Source organism: Leguminivora glycinivorella, chromosome Z, assembly GCF_023078275.1.
Source record: "Leguminivora glycinivorella isolate SPB_JAAS2020 chromosome Z, LegGlyc_1.1, whole genome shotgun sequence".
Taxonomy (NCBI): domain Eukaryota; kingdom Metazoa; phylum Arthropoda; class Insecta; order Lepidoptera; family Tortricidae; genus Leguminivora; species Leguminivora glycinivorella.
The window spans coordinates 51,935,084-51,952,883 of record NC_062998.1 but is presented as its reverse complement, the minus strand read 5'-3'; the positions used below and the strand labels follow the sequence as shown (position 1 = coordinate 51,952,883).

General features: G+C 42.8%; 1 protein-coding gene across 1 annotated transcript in view; it reads left to right on the top strand.

Moving 5' to 3' along the window:
- Positions 1–15,594, top strand: part of LOC125240789 (tyrosine-protein kinase Abl) — a 132,016-nt gene extending 116,422 nt beyond the window's left edge. The window contains exons 14-19 of the mRNA XM_048148867.1: positions 5,681–5,820; positions 5,896–6,976; positions 8,729–8,901; positions 10,137–10,285; positions 12,805–12,909; positions 15,478–15,594. Coding sequence (XP_048004824.1) covers positions 5,681–5,820; positions 5,896–6,976; positions 8,729–8,901; positions 10,137–10,285; positions 12,805–12,909; positions 15,478–15,481 — 1,652 coding nt within the window. The 3' untranslated portion in view covers positions 15,482–15,594. The remainder of the gene's footprint in view (positions 1–5,680; positions 5,821–5,895; positions 6,977–8,728; positions 8,902–10,136; positions 10,286–12,804; positions 12,910–15,477) is intronic.
- Positions 15,595–17,800: the final 2,206 nt, after the last annotated feature.

Below are 17,800 nucleotides of genomic sequence, written 5' to 3'. Positions count from 1 at the left end.
AGTACGTCATGCTAACCCTCCTGTTCATCTCTCGGCGACAAACCATAACTCGCTCGCGCTATCATCTCGTCTCTTTTGTTTATACGAAGGACTATCTTTTGTTCGTTTCTATAGCCGATAGATCATCGCTCACTCGCTTTTGGTGAGCCCAGTACAGAGCAAAATATTCCAAATATTTGTTCTGTATCTCTCAAGGCGAAGTTATGGAATTATAATTCAAATACTAATAGCAGCTAACAATCTTTAGAGGTCGTACATGTAGCTTAATTACAATACAATAATTTTATTTCGGAAAAAATCCATAGTGTTTTAGTGTACATTCCCTTAAACCTATGTTAGTTACATCTAAAAACTAAACTATAATAAATTGTACACTTGGCCTCTGGTTACCACTATCCCAGTGCCTCCAGAAAGCACAAGCAGGAGAGTCCAACACTAGGCGCACAAGGCTATTGGAACTGTCTGTTATGTGGACAATGGTTACTTTAATGTGACAAGCGAATATGCATCTTTTTCAAGTTATTACTAGAATAATGTAGTGTGCTATGTCTCAGAAAGCTATTTTCGTATATTAATCGGTAAAATCAATATACAGTGTAGTTCACAAACATCGTTACAAACCAACATACCAAATATATATATACACGACCTTATTGTAATTGTCATACACAGATTTAATATATACCATATAATATATTTAATATATACCATAGATCAAACAAATGCGTCTACTTAGCGTGCCAAGCGAACTCAGTCAAAACGTCTAGGCTGTCCGTCTTACGGCGTGTAGGTTTCGCGCGTCAATTTTTGTAGATGGAAGTCAACAAAATAATAAATTAGTGCCTCGTTACGTGATATTTAATTGCAATCACACAAAATTATAAACGCTCAAGGGCAATATATATGATTTCCTTTCACAGATAGGTAACAATGCCACACGCTGGCGCCTAGAAAAATAAATTAAAGCCTGACCGAAATATATTATTGTCAGGAGGGCGCTGTTAATGTTATTCTGATGTATGCGGTGACAATTCAGTATAGAATGCAGAAAATAGTTCTAATGAAATCCGCAAGATGGCGCGTAGTCATATACACCGTGTTTCACTTAACACTAAAAACCTGAAAACAGTTTGTTCAGAATCGAGAGTAGAATCGATTGAGCTATATCTTGATGGGGGTAATATTTTTATTTAAATTTGTATTATTAGTTATTTTTTACGTGCCTATTCTATTGTACTCGTAAGACAACATTGTGTATAAATAAATAAATAAATAAATATCATATAGGACATTCTTACACAGATTGACTGAGCCCCACGGTAAGCTCAAGACGGCTTGTGTTGTGGGTCCTCAGACAACGATATATATAATATATAAATACTTATATACATAGAAAACATCCATGACTCAGGAACAAATATCTGTGCTCATCACACAAATAAATGCCCTTACCGGGATTCGAACCCGGGACCGCATTGCTAGAGCTTGTTTACCTTTTTCAGTATTTAGGGGTATTAATACTGGCTGGTTACTTGGACGATTATTTTTTCCGCTACGAGTTTGACGTTGTTTGTCAGTTTAATCTTAATGTTTATCATAAGTCATAACAAATTGAACTCGTACCTAATTACAACCTTGTCATTTTGAATATTGGGTTTAAATTTGCTTACTGCGATTACCTGTCCAATTTGAAGTTTACTGTGACAAAGATTTAAAGTGTTTTACAGTGACATCTTAGCTGTCTATTGGTAAACCTTATGTCGTTGCAGTAACGTACACAAATAAATAGTTTTATGGTTTATGGTGGAAGTTAGCAATTATTTTATTGAGTGTAGAGCTAAAAGTCAAGTAGAGCTGTACAGAAAATTAAAAATTCAATTTAAAAAAAGTAACCATCAGATTAAAAGATGAATACTCTAGATGAGTTTAAAAAAATAAAAATCAGTTGGGGTGTCTGAGGTTTTGAGTGTTACCGGAAACACGTTGTATTTCTGGGCAGGCTTAAAGTATCTTATTTCTTCTCTCTAAATATATGAAAATAAATTAATGACATGTTGGCTTGTAAAGATGTTTGTGAACTCGGTCTGTACCGGAGAAAATTTTATCTTGCATAATTACACCCTTCTGTTTTATCAGAAATACCAGCTTAAATTATTTTATGAGAATGTGCGTCCCAAAATTACTTTACATACTAAAAATTCAAACTTTCTTATACATTACTGTGTTCATTATTGTTTTCTGACACATTGCATTGCGAATGCTGCCTGTTTATGCGTTAATCTAGTTATTTTTAATAATATTCAATATTTTAAATGCCATACATTGTTAACACGTTAGCTGTACTGGATCGAAAGACCTTATACGAAGTATGGTTCATTGTGACTTTATTTGCCGAAGCGAAGGTGTTAATTGTATGAAATTTTTCGCTGCTCTTACGTAATTGGTATTTTTTGTATGGCGTGTAAAATGTTATTATTTTATTATGTCTAGATTTAGAAATAATTGATGGATGCTTTTGTTCATCGTATCGCGGGTATACAGTCAAAGATTATTTACATAAGATTTACATACTTCATACTAAGAATCGTACCTCGATTTTGTAGCGCCACCTATTAAATTCTATCATAACTATACTGGTGATGACTACATTTTTTTTTAAATGTGTATTGACGTGACATCATGTTTTAAAAAAAATGTAATTTGTTCCTATAAAAAATAAAAATACGCATTTGGGGAAAATATGATTTAGGCCACTTCCAGGCTGCGAACAGCGCCATCTAGTTTTAAGCCTAAAAGGCCCATACATTTCAGAACTACGCTTTTTTGTGTGGGTTCTACTTTACATCAAATTTTTGATGTCTGACTTTTTTTCATAAACAAACGTGCTTCTATAAGAGCCAGTTTCATGATTCACAGTATTCACAGTTAACATACCTACACATTAAACGTCAAGCAGCGCAGCAAAAGTCTATGGAAAATCCCATAAAAAAAATTTGCTAATGCTAAATTCGATAACAGACTGTTTTGTGCAACAGACCCTCAGTGTTTTTATCGAAACAAAATATGAAATACTTTGTCGATTTTTGCAACTATTATATTAAATAAATATTAGACATTCTAACACAGATTGAGTGAGTTCGGTAAGCTCAAGAAGGCTTGTGTTGCAGATACTCAGACAACGATATATATAATATACAAAATTATATACGTACATAGAAAACATCCATGACTCAGGAACAAATATCTATGCTCATCACACAAATAAATGCCCTTACCGGGATTCAAACCTGGAACCGTATGATTTCGATGTCGCACGATTCGAACCCTGGGATATTACGTGCTAATTTCGAAGTGCCCGCGGTACGATAATAATATTGTTATGTTACATAACGTTTTATATAACCCTTGGTTTGAACAGTAATTATAAAAATCCTCGAATGTTTTAATTTTTAAATAAAAAGCGACGAAATTCCATAATCAGTGTATGCTGTATTAAATGATAGTATTTAAATAAGTGTAAACTAAAATTTTAGTGCATGGCAATGTGGTCAGTAAAGTAATTTTCTGCCCTCCGGCCGATAAAACATTTGGTCGTTTAGTCAATTTTACAATAAACTGTATTTTTTAGTATTTACAGCGCCGATTTTTTTAATTTCACGGGGTCCATTTACGAATAGAGTTGAAAACCACTGAATTCAATACCACTAAATTCCTAATTTTATCACTCGTATTAGGGCATTTTCAGAATTTGGGACCCCCCCTCAATAAGCTTAAGTTGTTAACAAAAATTTACTCGCTGTCAGTTTTGTGACTATAATTAACCATGAAATCTGTCTAAAAATTTACTTTTTTCACATTCTGAATGTAGATTATCGCTCAAAGTTTATGTAATTAACACAAAAACAATATTTTTATAGAAATTTCATACTTAATTATCGTCACAAAACTGACAGTGAATGAATTTTTGTTAACAACTTGCGCTAATTGGGGAGTCCAAAATTCTGATAAAGCCCATTCAAAAAAATGCAGGTATTTCCAAAGAATTTTGCAGAAATTGTGCGCTCGGAATTAAAAAATCGGTACCTACATTGGATGTTAAATAAACCTATAAATGAAAAATATAACTAGTTATATTAAACGCTTATTACTTTTGCAGTTTTGCCCATTTTTCTGTTTTAGTTCTAAACGTGTGATGTGTTTTTACGTAGATTAAGTGATTCCTTGTTTTAAAACTAACTAAATAGTGTTGTGGAAGCAACATATAATGTGTGTAAATATGTAATACTTAAGTGATTGTAATCCTTCCAAAGTCATTAAAATAAAAGGAATATAAATGAATTGATTCAGGACTTTGGAGGAGTTACGTTGCCCTTTTAGGGGCTTTAAATAAATACGAGATTTAATAAATTAAATAATTCCCGTCTGACAATATTACTTCATAATCATAAATCAGTTTAGTGTTTAAAGGAAGTCATAGATTAAAGCCACATTTAGACGTTTTTAAAACTTGTGTGCAATTCGTTACATTGCAGTACCTACTCGGTGACTGAATTCAGTGTAAGTCCCGGCGTACTTGTACAAGTATTATATTCGAGTTTTGGACTTTGGACTTTTTTTTTAATAATATAAATGGGCCACAAACTAGCCTCAGGCAAAGGTGTGGCCTACACTGGAGTGAGCTCGCCCAGAAGATGCCTGTTCACCCTAGATTTGAAGGTTGCCGGGTTATATGAGCTCGGAAATATAGTCACCGGCAAGGAATTACACTCCTTGGTAGTGCGCATAAGAAGAAGAAGCAAAGCGCTTCGTTAAAAATAAAAGAAATGTTCCAATTCAATATCAGAAAAAAATGGCCTGGGTCTAGGATATAGTTAGCAAAAGCTAGCGAAAAAGTTAGCGAACATTGCGTACGATTTTTACGCGCCCTGAAAATGGAATTTTATTTTCGGCTCGAGCAGTAAATTTTACGTAGTCTATGACAACCTTTACTTGCTAAGCTGAATAAATAAAATATTTAAAAACAGTGTAGTTACATTAGTTACCGTGCTACCCAAATGTAAATATTCTAAAACATAAAGAGTTTTGAATGATTCACGGTTATTTTCATTAGACTTATACTGACCGGGATATAGACCGTGATTACCTTTTTGATTTTTATCGAGCTCCCGATATTTTCCGTGATCAAACCATTTTCCGTGATCATGATGCATGCAACTACGTCGAAATATCGGGAGCTCGACAAAAATCAAAAAGGTAATCACGGTCTATATCCCGGTCAGTATAAGTCTAATTCTAAAACATATCTTTTGTATTTCTAATCCAACTTAGAATATACTCCCCTTCCTTTAAACAAATACAATTTGACAAAAAACTGTAGAAATTAAGTGGCATCATTGTAGTCACCCTTTCAAATCAATGTTTGAAATAGTGCGCAGCCAACTTTTAGGCCTTACCTGCGCAGAAGCGATATTTCTTATTACGTAGTTTTTTTGCTCATATGTGTACTATGCGCGCACTTTCCTGGGGGAAAGCGCGCCTAATGTTCTAAAAGTTTGCCGCGCACTGTAAGACGTGACGATACTACGAATGTTGTCACTTTAATTTCTACTCCCTTTTGCCAAGCCGGCATGGCCTTGAAAACAACCGAATGTACTTGATATAGAACATAATGTTTCCTCAGGGGGGGCGCGGGCTCGGGAGGCGTCGTCCGAAGGGTCGCTCGCGGAGGCGACCCCCGACACGGACGAGAGCGGGGGCGCGGCGGCGGGGGGCGAGCACCGCCACCGCGCCAAGCGCCGCCACAACCCGCCCGACCAGAAGGTCAGTGTGTCTTTGAGACTGTTTAGGAGAAACTTTTCAATGTTTGCTTCCATTTAAAACACTTTCACCTTACAGCAAGGAGTCCAGGTAGCGGCCCTAGAAGTCCAAAACGTGAAACGGGCCATCAACCGCTACGGGACCCTGCCCAAGGGCGCGCGCATCGGAGCCTACCTCGAGTCCCTCCGGCAGTCCGGCGGCGCCGCCTCCGTCGCGCGCGAGCCCGAGGAGGCGCGCTCGCTGTCCCCGCGCACGCGCGCGCAGCCGCACATGATCCGCTCCAACTCTTCCGGAGGAGTCACCGCCCCCGCCCCCGCCTCCCCTCGCTCCAACAGGGCCCCCCTGCGCTCCTTCAACAGCCCCGCCAAGCCCCGCCCTCGCCTAGCAGAACTAGAATTCCCCCCGCCCCCACCAGATCTCCCCCCGCCCCCCGAAGAAACGCAACTTCCGCCGCCCCCGCCACCCGACGCCGAAGACGACCAGGAAGAAGAAAAGAGCCACAAGCAAACCATGAAGGAAATGCTCGAGCTCAAACTAGTCGCCGAAATCAAAGAAAGGGCCGACAAAAAGAAACACAAACTCAAAGACTCGCCGCCCCCCAACGACTTAGTCATGCAGACTTCCTTCGGAGACCCGGTGACTAGACTGGTCTCCGAGCTCTCAGAGAGCTTAAACATGGAAGCGCTAAAGAAGTCTGAGAAGAAGGAGCAACCCAAAGACAAAGAGACGGTGTCCCCCATAGACCTGAAAGCGGGCCTCAGGAAGACCTCGTACAACAACGTGCAGAAGACTGACGAGAAACCCACGGACTTCAAATCGCAACTCAAAAAGGTTGACAAGAAAATAGCCGCGAAAGAAGAGGAATCGCGATCGATTATCGACTTCAAATCGCGCTTACGGAAGGTCGATAGTTCGACTCCTTCCACGAACGGAACGAAAAACTCTCCCGACCAGGATTCCAAAAAGAGCGATGAGCGCAAATCGGATTCAGGGTCTTTGGAGACAGAGGAAGAAGATAAGAGAAGGAGCACGGGGAGCATCAGCAGCTTGAAGAAGCTGTGGGAGAATAAGGAGTCGGATGAGAGATTGAGTCCAAAACTGAAGCTGAGGGGAGAAGACAGTGAGGAGACCTCGCCTGAAGAACGCACCAGCCATATAGGTAAGACATATACACTTCTTTAATGCTATAATATACGGGATGGTACATTTTGAATGGTTAAAATGTAATTTTTAACCCCCGACGCAAAAACGTCGGGGTGTTATAAGTTTGACGTGTCTGTCTGTCGTGTGTGTGTCTGCCTGTAGCCCCCGAACAGATGAACCGATTTAGTTTTTTTTTTCTGATAGATGAATTAGTCGGAAGTGTTCTTAGACATGTTTCATGAAAGTCGGTCCATTATCTCGGCGGAAATTGTAAATGTGACTCATTGGTCCTCTTTAAGGCACTGGTCCCACCGCGAGCTAGTAAGCTATGAGCTATCGGCTGTAAAAACGAACAAAACAAGCACCCCGTGCAAATAAAAGAGACACGGCGATATTGATAGCTCACCTCTGGGCGAGTAACTATAAACATCGCCGTTGTTCGTTTTTATAGCCGATGCTCATAGTTTACTAGCTCGCGGTGGGACCAGTGCCTAAATACAGATCCACAGAATATATAATATAGAAGGCCCACTCCTTTGATGTTTACAAAATGCCGCCATTCTAAATTCTTACCTACATTAACAAACGGGCCGTACGCGAGCATCCTACATAGAATATTATTGCGCCGCGCGAAGGTCGTCATCGGTGAATGCACAGATTTCGGGAGATTAGTCATGCCGGGCGATTTGTATAGAATACGCCTGTCGCAAGGTCTGCGCAACCCACACAATGCACCAGTAATTGTAAAGATAATGCACGCACACACCTAATCACACACACTTGTAGCTGGACGCTCCTATTGCGCAATACACGCGCATCATTTCAATGGTTGTGTACATGCGAACGATAAGCGAGCACGATCGCGCACGCACACAACGATAAATAGCGGGAACGCCTCGCCTCGTTTCCGAGAAAAATGTCTCACTGAGTGAATCGTTTTGTACACCGTTCATTGCGGCGCAAAACACTACACTGTTTACAATATGTTCCTTGTGTAGCCGCAATGTATAATGAACGTTTTAAAGCACAAGCAAACGTAAGGTTACATGGTACAACTCGGAGTATTACGTTGAATTCGTGTTTTATGTGAAATAAAAGGAAATAAATAGTATTTACCTATGAAATGTTATCCTATCGGCTTGGAAATTATTCAGGTCACTGCGATGTTTGCAAGTTATTATTGCACACTTCGGAATTTTGGATAAAACTCGTTTTTCGTCGGTGAACAGCGCGCGTGTACACTCGATGACAGCGGACGGCGAACTGGCGGCGGTGTAGGCCCAATGGGCCTACATCTGCGACCAGGCCGCGCGCGGCTTGTCCTCTCTATAGAATTTTTTCCTCTGAGGGTGAATGGGTCGCGAACTCGCAGCCGCCGGCATGTACTTGTAGCGCGGCAATAGAATCGCGGGGTGAGCCGCCCCTGACAGGACCTACAGTGCTGGACAAAATGCTTCATACACCGACATATGAAATAAACTTTCTATCACAATTTCTTTACCCTTAAACTTAACTTATTTATACCCATTTAAAAAAAAAATTGTACAATCATTGATATGTTATACGCCATGAAATTAGCTAAAAGTTTTCCAATATACTAACTGTGATGTTAAGTTTAAGAGTAAAGAAATTATGATAGAAAGTTTATTTTATATGTCGGTGTATGAAGCATTTTGTCCAGCACTGTAGAATAGCGTCATCTATATGTTCAAATCAAATCTTTAGAACAATTTTTAGCCTCTAGATTCATGAAATATAATATTTACAGGCAGGAGCGGTAGCGTCTGCAAACGGGATGAAAAGCCCGCCGTCCCTAGCAAGCCGGCGGTAAAGTGCCGCCCCCTAAAGGGGGGGATATACGCCACCCCCATCAGTAGTGAGGAGGCGGAGGAGGACGCCCTCGCCAGGCTGCGGTCCTCGCTCGAGAGCTGCACTAACGATGTGAGTGCGGGGTGTGGGGATCCATTGCCTGGGGGGGTAAAGAGGGGAAAAAATAGTCTCTAGCAGTGGTAAGGTGGGAGAAGGGCTCTCAAGAAAAAAGAAGATGTAGAATATATTTTTCATAACATTTGCTGTTTAAAGGTCTCATTGCGTCTACGTGTACTGAAGAATATTTAATGTACTATTTTATTCCCAAGGGAGTAATGGATTTAGTTTTAAAAATTAATACAATTCGTACAATACTTCAGGCAAAGGATGTTTCAATCAGCCAAGGATTTTTTTTGCACAACTAAAATTTGACTAGTAAGCTATAAAAAAATATTATACGGTATGAAAAATGCTTTTTATTTATGTTTTACAATTATTTCAGTGTGTTTTACATTTATTTTGTAAATTTCACGTAGACAAATCGTTATGATTTGCAATCTGGCAGGAAATTGTGACGGCCATCTCGATTTGCGCTTGTTTGCGTTGCTATAGCAACGGGCAGTACAACACCGCCATTCATTGAAGGTTTTGCCTTATGATTTTTTTTCTCTGTGTTTTCCTCTCAAATGTGATGAAAAATATTGTGTGTAACTCAGGAAGTCAGGATTTTGTAAACTCGTGTCTATAACTCTCCAGCCTGCGGTGCGTCTACATACAACGCAATTAATAAATTATGTAACCTTAGGGTCTGTAGTCTAAAGGAGGCAAAAGTATTACTCTGGAATTTTTTGCATTCACAGAAATATGCTGAGACAGAAGATTTCGTAGCTTCAACCTTTTAGTTTCAACTTGAGCCTTGGTTGTATAAATTTTACTTTTAAGTAGCTTTATTTAAAATTGTAACTAATTCAGTAACACAATGTAAATGGTTCCCCGCGACACTGGCACAGCCTAGTGCGAGGACCCCTGGAAATGTAGAAACCGAACTCTGTTAATAAACTTTCTTTCTTTCTTTCTTTCTTTCTTTCTTTCTTTGCGGCTGTCGCGAGTTATTAACACTCGTCGACAAAATCCTCCTTACCTCCCTTGTTGCACAATATACTATATTTGTTCTCCATATAGTACATTCGGCAACTTCAGTCCAAAAAATATCAAATATATGTGTTTTTTCTTTTAAATTACGCGCTACGTAGCCTATGAACGTTTGCAAGACCAGAGAGATCCGACTTTGTTACCGTGAAACTATTTAGTAAAGTAGCAGTAACCATGGCAAGAAACAAAATGTATAACAAGGCTTTTGTCGGCAGGTCCGTCGCGGCTGCACAGGCGGCGGGCGCGGCTCCCTCTGGCGGCTGACGACGTCGGAGCGGCTCGCGAGCCTCGGCGCGGCGTGCACCGCGGCCGCCGTCGCCGCGCCGCCGCAGCTGCGCGTGCAGCTCCGCGCCGCCGCCGCCAGGTGAGACAGCCTGCACTGTAGACAGAGACAGCTGCGCGTGCAGCTCCGCGCCGCCGCCGCCAGGTGAGACAGCCTGCACTGTAGACAGAGACAGCTGCGCGTGCAGCTCCGCGCCACCGCCGCCAGGTGAGACAGCCTGCACTGTAGACAGAGACAGCTGCTGTGCCCGCTGACGACGTCGGAGTGGCGCCGCCAGGTGAGACAGCCTGCACTGTAGACAGAGACAGCTGCTGTGCCCGCTGACGACGTCGGAGTGGCGCCGCCAGGTGAGACAGCCTGCACTGTAGACAGAGACAGCTGCTGTGCCCGCTGACGACTTCGGAGTGGCGCCGCCAGGTGAGACAGCCTGCACTGTAGACAGAGACAACTGCTGTGCCCGCTGACGACGTCGGAGCGGCTCGCGAGCCTCGGCGCGGCGTGCACCGCGGCCGCCGTCGCCGCGCCGCCGCAGCTGCGCGTGCAGCTCCGCGCCGCCGCCGCCAGGTGAGACAGCCTGCACTGTAGACAGAGACAGCTGCGCGTGCAGCTCCGCGCCGCCGCCGCCAGGTGAGACAGCCTGCACTGTAGACAGAGACAGCTGCGCGTGCAGCTCCGCGCCACCGCCGCCAGGTGAGACAGCCTGCACTGTAGACAGAGACAGCTGCTGTGCCCGCTGACGACGTCGGCGCCGCCAGGTGAGACAGCCTGCACTGTAGACAGAGACAGCTGCTGTGCCCGCTGACGACGTCGGAGTGGCGCCGCCAGGTGAGACAGCCTGCACTGTAGACAGAGACAGCTGCTGTGCCCGCTGACGACTTCGGAGTGGCGCCGCCAGGTGAGACAGCCTGCACTGTAGACAGAGACAACTGCTGTGCCCGCTGACGACGTCGGAGCGGCTCGCGAGCCTCGGCGCGGCGTGCACCGCGGCCGCCGTCGCCGCGCCGCCGCAGCTGCGCGTGCAGCTCCGCGCCGCCGCCGCCAGGTGAGACAGCCTGCACTGTAGACAGAGACAGCTGCGCGTGCAGCTCCGCGCCGCCGCCGCCAGGTGAGACAGCCTGCACTGTAGACAGAGACAGCTGCGCGTGCAGCTCCGCGCCACCGCCGCCAGGTGAGACAGCCTGCACTGTAGACAGAGACAGCTGCTGTGCCCGCTGACGACGTCGGAGTGGCGCCGCCAGGTGAGACAGCCTGCACTGTAGACAGAGACAGCTGCTGTGCCCGCTGACGACGTCGGAGTGGCGCCGCCAGGTGAGACAGCCTGCACTGTAGACAGAGACAGCTGCTGTGCCCGCTGACGACGTCGGAGTGGCGCCGCCAGGTGAGACAGCCTGCACTGTAGACAGAGACAGCTGCTGTGCCCGCTGACGACGTCGGAGTGGCGCCGCCAGGTGAGACAGCCTGCACTGTAGACAGAGACAGCTGCTGTGCCCGCTGACGACTTCGGAGTGGCGCCGCCAGGTGAGACAGCCTGCACTGTAGACAGAGACAACTGCTGTGCCCGCTGACGACGTCGGAGCGGCTCGCGAGCCTCGGCGCGGCGTGCACCGCGGCCGCCGTCGCCGCGCCGCCGCAGCTGCGCGTGCAGCTCCGCGCCGCCGCCGCCAGGTGAGACAGCCTGCACTGTAGACAGAGACAGCTGCGCGTGCAGCTCCGCGCCGCCGCCGCCAGGTGAGACAGCCTGCACTGTAGACAGAGACAGCTGCGCGTGCAGCTCCGCGCCACCGCCGCCAGGTGAGACAGCCTGCACTGTAGACAGAGACAGCTGCTGTGCCCGCTGACGACGTCGGAGTGGCGCCGCCAGGTGAGACAGCCTGCACTGTAGACAGAGACAGCTGCTGTGCCCGCTGACGACTTCGGAGTGGCGCCGCCAGGTGAGACAGCCTGCACTGTAGACAGAGACAACTGCTGTGCCCGCTGACGACGTCGGAGCGGCTCGCGCCAGGTTCCAATATTATAAGTGGAATCTTGAGCGTTGCTTGCACGTAGGTTAAACAAGCTTTGCCACTGAGTGAAACACATAATTTTTCATCACACCAAATAATACGAACAAAATACTGACTATAAAATATCAAACTAAATGAAATCCAGCAATCTATTCGACATTTATGATTCAAAATAATTATCTGCAGGTAAATTCTACCAGCAAGCTCAAGGCATCAAATTAAAATTTTCATGAAATTACTTTGCACTCTTGTGGTCCACAAGTTTGTTTTAAAATGCACTTTTGCTATCCGTTTTCGAATAGCAAAATTGATCTTTACCACTTGGTGTGGTGAAAAATACATTAAGGGTCAAGTCACGATTTTATGGCATGTTCAATTTATTCACTATGCAAGTTCAAGTGATAATCTATCTCTAAATAAGTGTTACTTTCCCAATATATGCACAGATCCTTTCATTTGCAGCTTTAGTTCAAATAAACACTCAATGAAGTTGTGACTCACGTTACCTTTACCCTTAACACTGTTATGTTTTTATATTTAGTATTACCCGCAGGCCTTCAGCTTATATCACCATAATGTAATATCCGTATGTTTCAGACTGGAAAGCGAGGCGCGCGCGCTGGCGTCGCCCGCGCCGCCCGCGCACCACCTCGCCGAGGGCGTCGAGAAAGCCCTCCGGGAGCTACACGACATCGTTACTAGGTAAACCCGACTTTACTATAGATGGGCACTTCAGCAGTTCCCAAAAATTTTGTACATAGCCACGTCAGAAAAAAATTATTGATCCTATTTTGTTACCAACAAACATATACAGAGTGGGGCCTGTAACAAAGGCGAAGAATTGAACTGTAGGCTATTCTCCTTATACTGATCAACATTTAATCAGTGACTTTTAAAAATTATGAAGTCTTTAAATTTTTAATTTTTCATACAAATAAATATTAGCTTCAATGTACGCCATTATTGTTGTCATTGACGTTGTCTGTCACACTTTAGACTTAACAGAATTCGCAATACATTACCTCTTAGAAAAAACTTTCAATGATGATAAAAATCAAAATACAAGTTATTTTTAAAAATGAACGAACAAATCAGTATAAGGAGAATAGCCTAGAGTTCAATTCTTCGTCTTTGTTACAGGCCCCACTCTGTATATGTCGGATCGTGGGCGTATCATACTCCGTAGTTGTTTATGAGAGCTTTCAATGAAATACCATGTTCATATCACAGAATTTACTGCACAAAACCGACCACACATTAAATCACATCAAAGAATACATTCCACCTAGTATTTCGAGCAAACCGCCGGATTAGACCGATGAATCTCCAACAACGCCAGCACTCCTCAACCATTTCCCCTGCAGATCGATTGACAGGCTCCAATCATCTGTTCATCATCTGTTTTTCGATTCTGTTATTTTAGACAGTAGCGTCCTCTCTGACGTTTAGGCAGAACTCAGTCGAATACCAGCCAGGTTGTACAAAGTTGTAAAACCCTTGTTTGCTCTATTTGTCAAATATAGCGTCATAAAACGTATCTTAAACCACATTTTGCATACATATAATCACGTTACGTCTGTACAGATGTAGTGCGAAAAGGGTTTCTTTCGTATTTTTCCGGAAACGTTCGTATTTGTCATGCTAGCCCAGTCAATGTCAGTACATCTTGTACTGAGATTGACTGAAATAGCATGACACGTTCGTACGTTTCCGTAACAATACGAAGGCAAATATTTTCGCACTACATCTGTATCCCATAAAGGTGTGGCAGAGCACATGAACTACTAAGTTTCAGTGCCATTCTTGGCAAAAAGGGGTTGAAAGAAATCCAAATTGTGACGTTGCAGTAACAGGTCGCCAGCCTCTCGCCTACGCCACAATTTAACCCATATCCCACAGTCGACTTCTACGACACCCGCGGGAAGAAAGGGGGTGGTGAAATTCTTAACCCGTCACCACACGGTTACCAACCAACACAAACGTTTAGTAATGTAAGTCGATTTTCATAAGATATATACAGGATAATTGTTATATTTTAAAGTAGAGACCTTAATGACGGAATAAAACTTACAAAACAATTCATATCATCAAATACGTCTTGGTAATAAATAGAAATAAAAACAAATGATTTAATTTTTTTCTTAATTTTTGTACAAACTTTATGAGAACTGCTTATATTGATCATCATCATTCGCTTGCCATTATCCCAGTCCTCTTCCATACATCTCTATCACGACTGCCAGTCGTCATCTGATCATTTACTTGCTTTTGTTTCATATCATCTCTCATACATACAGTGCATCCACACCACAAACGTTTTCCTGTCCCGTTATTTCCGTCTACATTCATTCGTAATACCTTTTCGTCACATTAGTCATCTATTCGCATCACATGTCCATACTATGCCAGACGATTCGCTCTTACTTTTTCGACTATCGGTGCAACCTTTAGGGCCGGTTGCATCAAACCGTCTGTTACCGTCAAAGCGTTCGTTAAATTGTATTGTATGGGAAGTTCCATAGACGTCTGCTGCGTGACGATGATGTGTCTGTCAAATGTGGTTGGTGCAACTCGCCCTTAGGCTTCCTCTGTTATAGGCACAGTCAACCAATTGGAACCCTAGACCACTGTAGAACTATGTCATGGTGACGTTATAAATCAGATTGTAAGAAATCTCATACTGATTGTCATTTTGACATGGTTGTAGAGTGGCTTAGGGTTCCAATTGGTTGACTGTACTTATTCTTTGTCTTATCCATTCTTGTCACACCGCACATCCATCTTACTACTACCGTCGTGCTGCCGCGATGTTGCCTTCCCCGGCCACACACTGCCCTACTCGCGCTATTATCACACTAGGTTGTTGGCTGCCCTTTGACTCGCGCCAAAAACCGACAAAATAGGGAGCGGTGGGCATGACGAGCGGCATGACGAGTATCGCGGCCACACTATGCCTCTACCTACTTCTCTCGCTACTTCCCACGCCGCGTCGTGTGTGGCAGAGGTATACCATTCTCATCTCTGCTACATATGCAATCTATTCATCTGTCACCTTCAGGGCCCAACACTCTGATCCATACATGAAGACAGGTTTTTATTACTTTACAAGTTTTGAGCCGTACAAACAACATGGATAAATCACATTTAAAGTTTTTAATACCTCCGGAGTTACAGTGACTGCGTATCATCAGTCGGGACGTATGCTTGTTTGCCACCATGTCTTATATACAAGAAAAAAGGTTGTAAAATTTAGTACGTTTTATGTTTCAGGTAAACACCCTACGCTCCACTTCGCCTTGGAAACTTCGAGCGCTGAGATTGAACCCGCTAACAGTAATTATACTCGTCAGACTATACCGATATAGTATAATACTATGACAACTATTTATATATCACCCATCGACCTACAATAGGGACTGAGCTCACACTTTTTTTGCCATACTAAATTGAACCTTATCACCGGCGCATAAAGGCGTTCTTGACAGACTAGCAACAGTGTGTCCACATGAGAGGGTCAAAGTTGGGGCTGGTGTCCCTCTCGCACGTGTGACCAGTGTTAAAAAATTACTATAGTAGTAGTATTTTTACCTGTATGATAACTAAGTTTATAAACTACTTAAATTATTTTCGTATTATATCGAGGCAAGGGTATTAATACCTTGTAACGAATTGGTAAGTCATTATTATGAAGCCATAAAACCAAAAAATTGCGCAATTATTAAAAACCTTTAATTGGGTATTAGTAGATTTGGTAGTAACTTTGAATATTGACTGGTATCCCCAAATGATGACAGTGATGACGTCATTCAAATGATTTTGATAGTGGTAATAAGTGCGAGAGGGACACCAGCCCCAACTTTAACCTCTCATGTGGACACACTTTTTGGCCTAACTACTCATTCTGGTTTAATTATAATTCTGTGATATCACCTTACTGAATTAACCTTATAATCGCCACATGGAAAAGTGTTTATGATGCCATTACAAAATATGAAAATACTATCAGATTTAAAGATAGTTGGTGAGACTAGTCTATATGAGTTTTGGAGTGCTTTTATTAGTATGCCTATGCGAAAATATGACATACTAGATTTTGCCCGCGGCTTCGCAAGCGTTAAATTCGAGCTCTATACAAACTTCCACCCCCCTGTTAGGGAAGTGGGGGTTAGAAAGAGACAAAAAGCAGCCTATGACACTCTCCATCCCTTCAACTATCTCCACCTAAAAAATCACGTCAATTCTTCGCTCCGTTTTGCCGTGAAAGACAGACAAACAAACAGACACACACTTTCCCATTTATAATATTAGTATGGATTATTACGGTGTGGGGCGGGAAGTACGACGACAATTAAACACCTTGAGTATTGCGTAAAGACTGACTTTATTTCACAGTTCATACCTATTTAAGTACATATATTTAATACACTATTCAGCACTAATATAACTCCTCACAACGGATGACAACTAGCAATATTGATATTTTTAATAGTTATTTGTTATACAAGGGGGCAAAGTTGTATTTTAACGCCGAGTGTGGAATTGAAAAACGAGCAAGTGAAAGGATTCTATAGTTGAACCACGAGCGAAGCGAGTGGTTCGAGAATAGAATCCTGAACTTGCGAGTTTTTTAACACACGAGAAGTAAAATACATTTGCACCCGAGTGTAACACAAAACTTTACCCCTCACTACAGCGAGGAAACTACAACGCAAAAAATGCGTTTATCACTGCTTCCAGTAGTTCCACAGGTCAATCAATTTTAAAGCAGTTAATTTGACTTTATTCAAGGTCAAATTACTTTACCCACTAGTGGATAAAATGCGTTTTTACCCGCTGGTATTAAAGGACGCGTGTTTCCGAGCTAGTGAGTGGAAAAAGGTTTTATTCAACTTCACTTGTTAGTATGTTAGTGTGCATCAAAACGTAGAAGCTAAATTTGACCCATTTCCCGGTTTCCGATTGAACTGAAAATTTGCACACATATATAAATCACGCGACAGTGCAATACTATGGTGTCATGGAGCTGACCTGATCATGGAGCAGAAAGGTGGCCATAGGACCTCTGTTATGAAACGTCGTATCTCCATCGAGTAAGGGGTTTTTAGAAACGTCTCGGAGAGCAGTAGATGTCTGTTGAAAGAAAGGTACAGTCGGCGATAAAAGCTTGTGCAAATGAAATTTTTGCAAAAAAACTTCTGAAATAAAGTCAATGTAGGTACGGTCAACCAATTTGAATCATAGGCCGCTACAACCCTGTCTTATTGACAACGTGCATTATTGGCCATAGAAGTCACTTTTGACGTTGACTGTGAAAAGGGTCTACAGTGGCCTAGGAGTCTAATAAGTTGACTGTACCTAAGTGAGCCATACGGGGGTAACTGTATCCGACCTTTTTACTCATTGTCGTAGGGGTTTTTGCGAGTTCATACTTATGTTACATGCATTTCTTGATTTTTGGTTCGGTATCTTCTAATTTTTGGATGTTAGTAATTTGTTCTTTATGAAGTACTACTCTAAAACAACGAGTAGAGTATTAAAAATGCTTCTAAAGACTAGTCCCACCAACACTATATATTTTATATAGGTGCTTTAA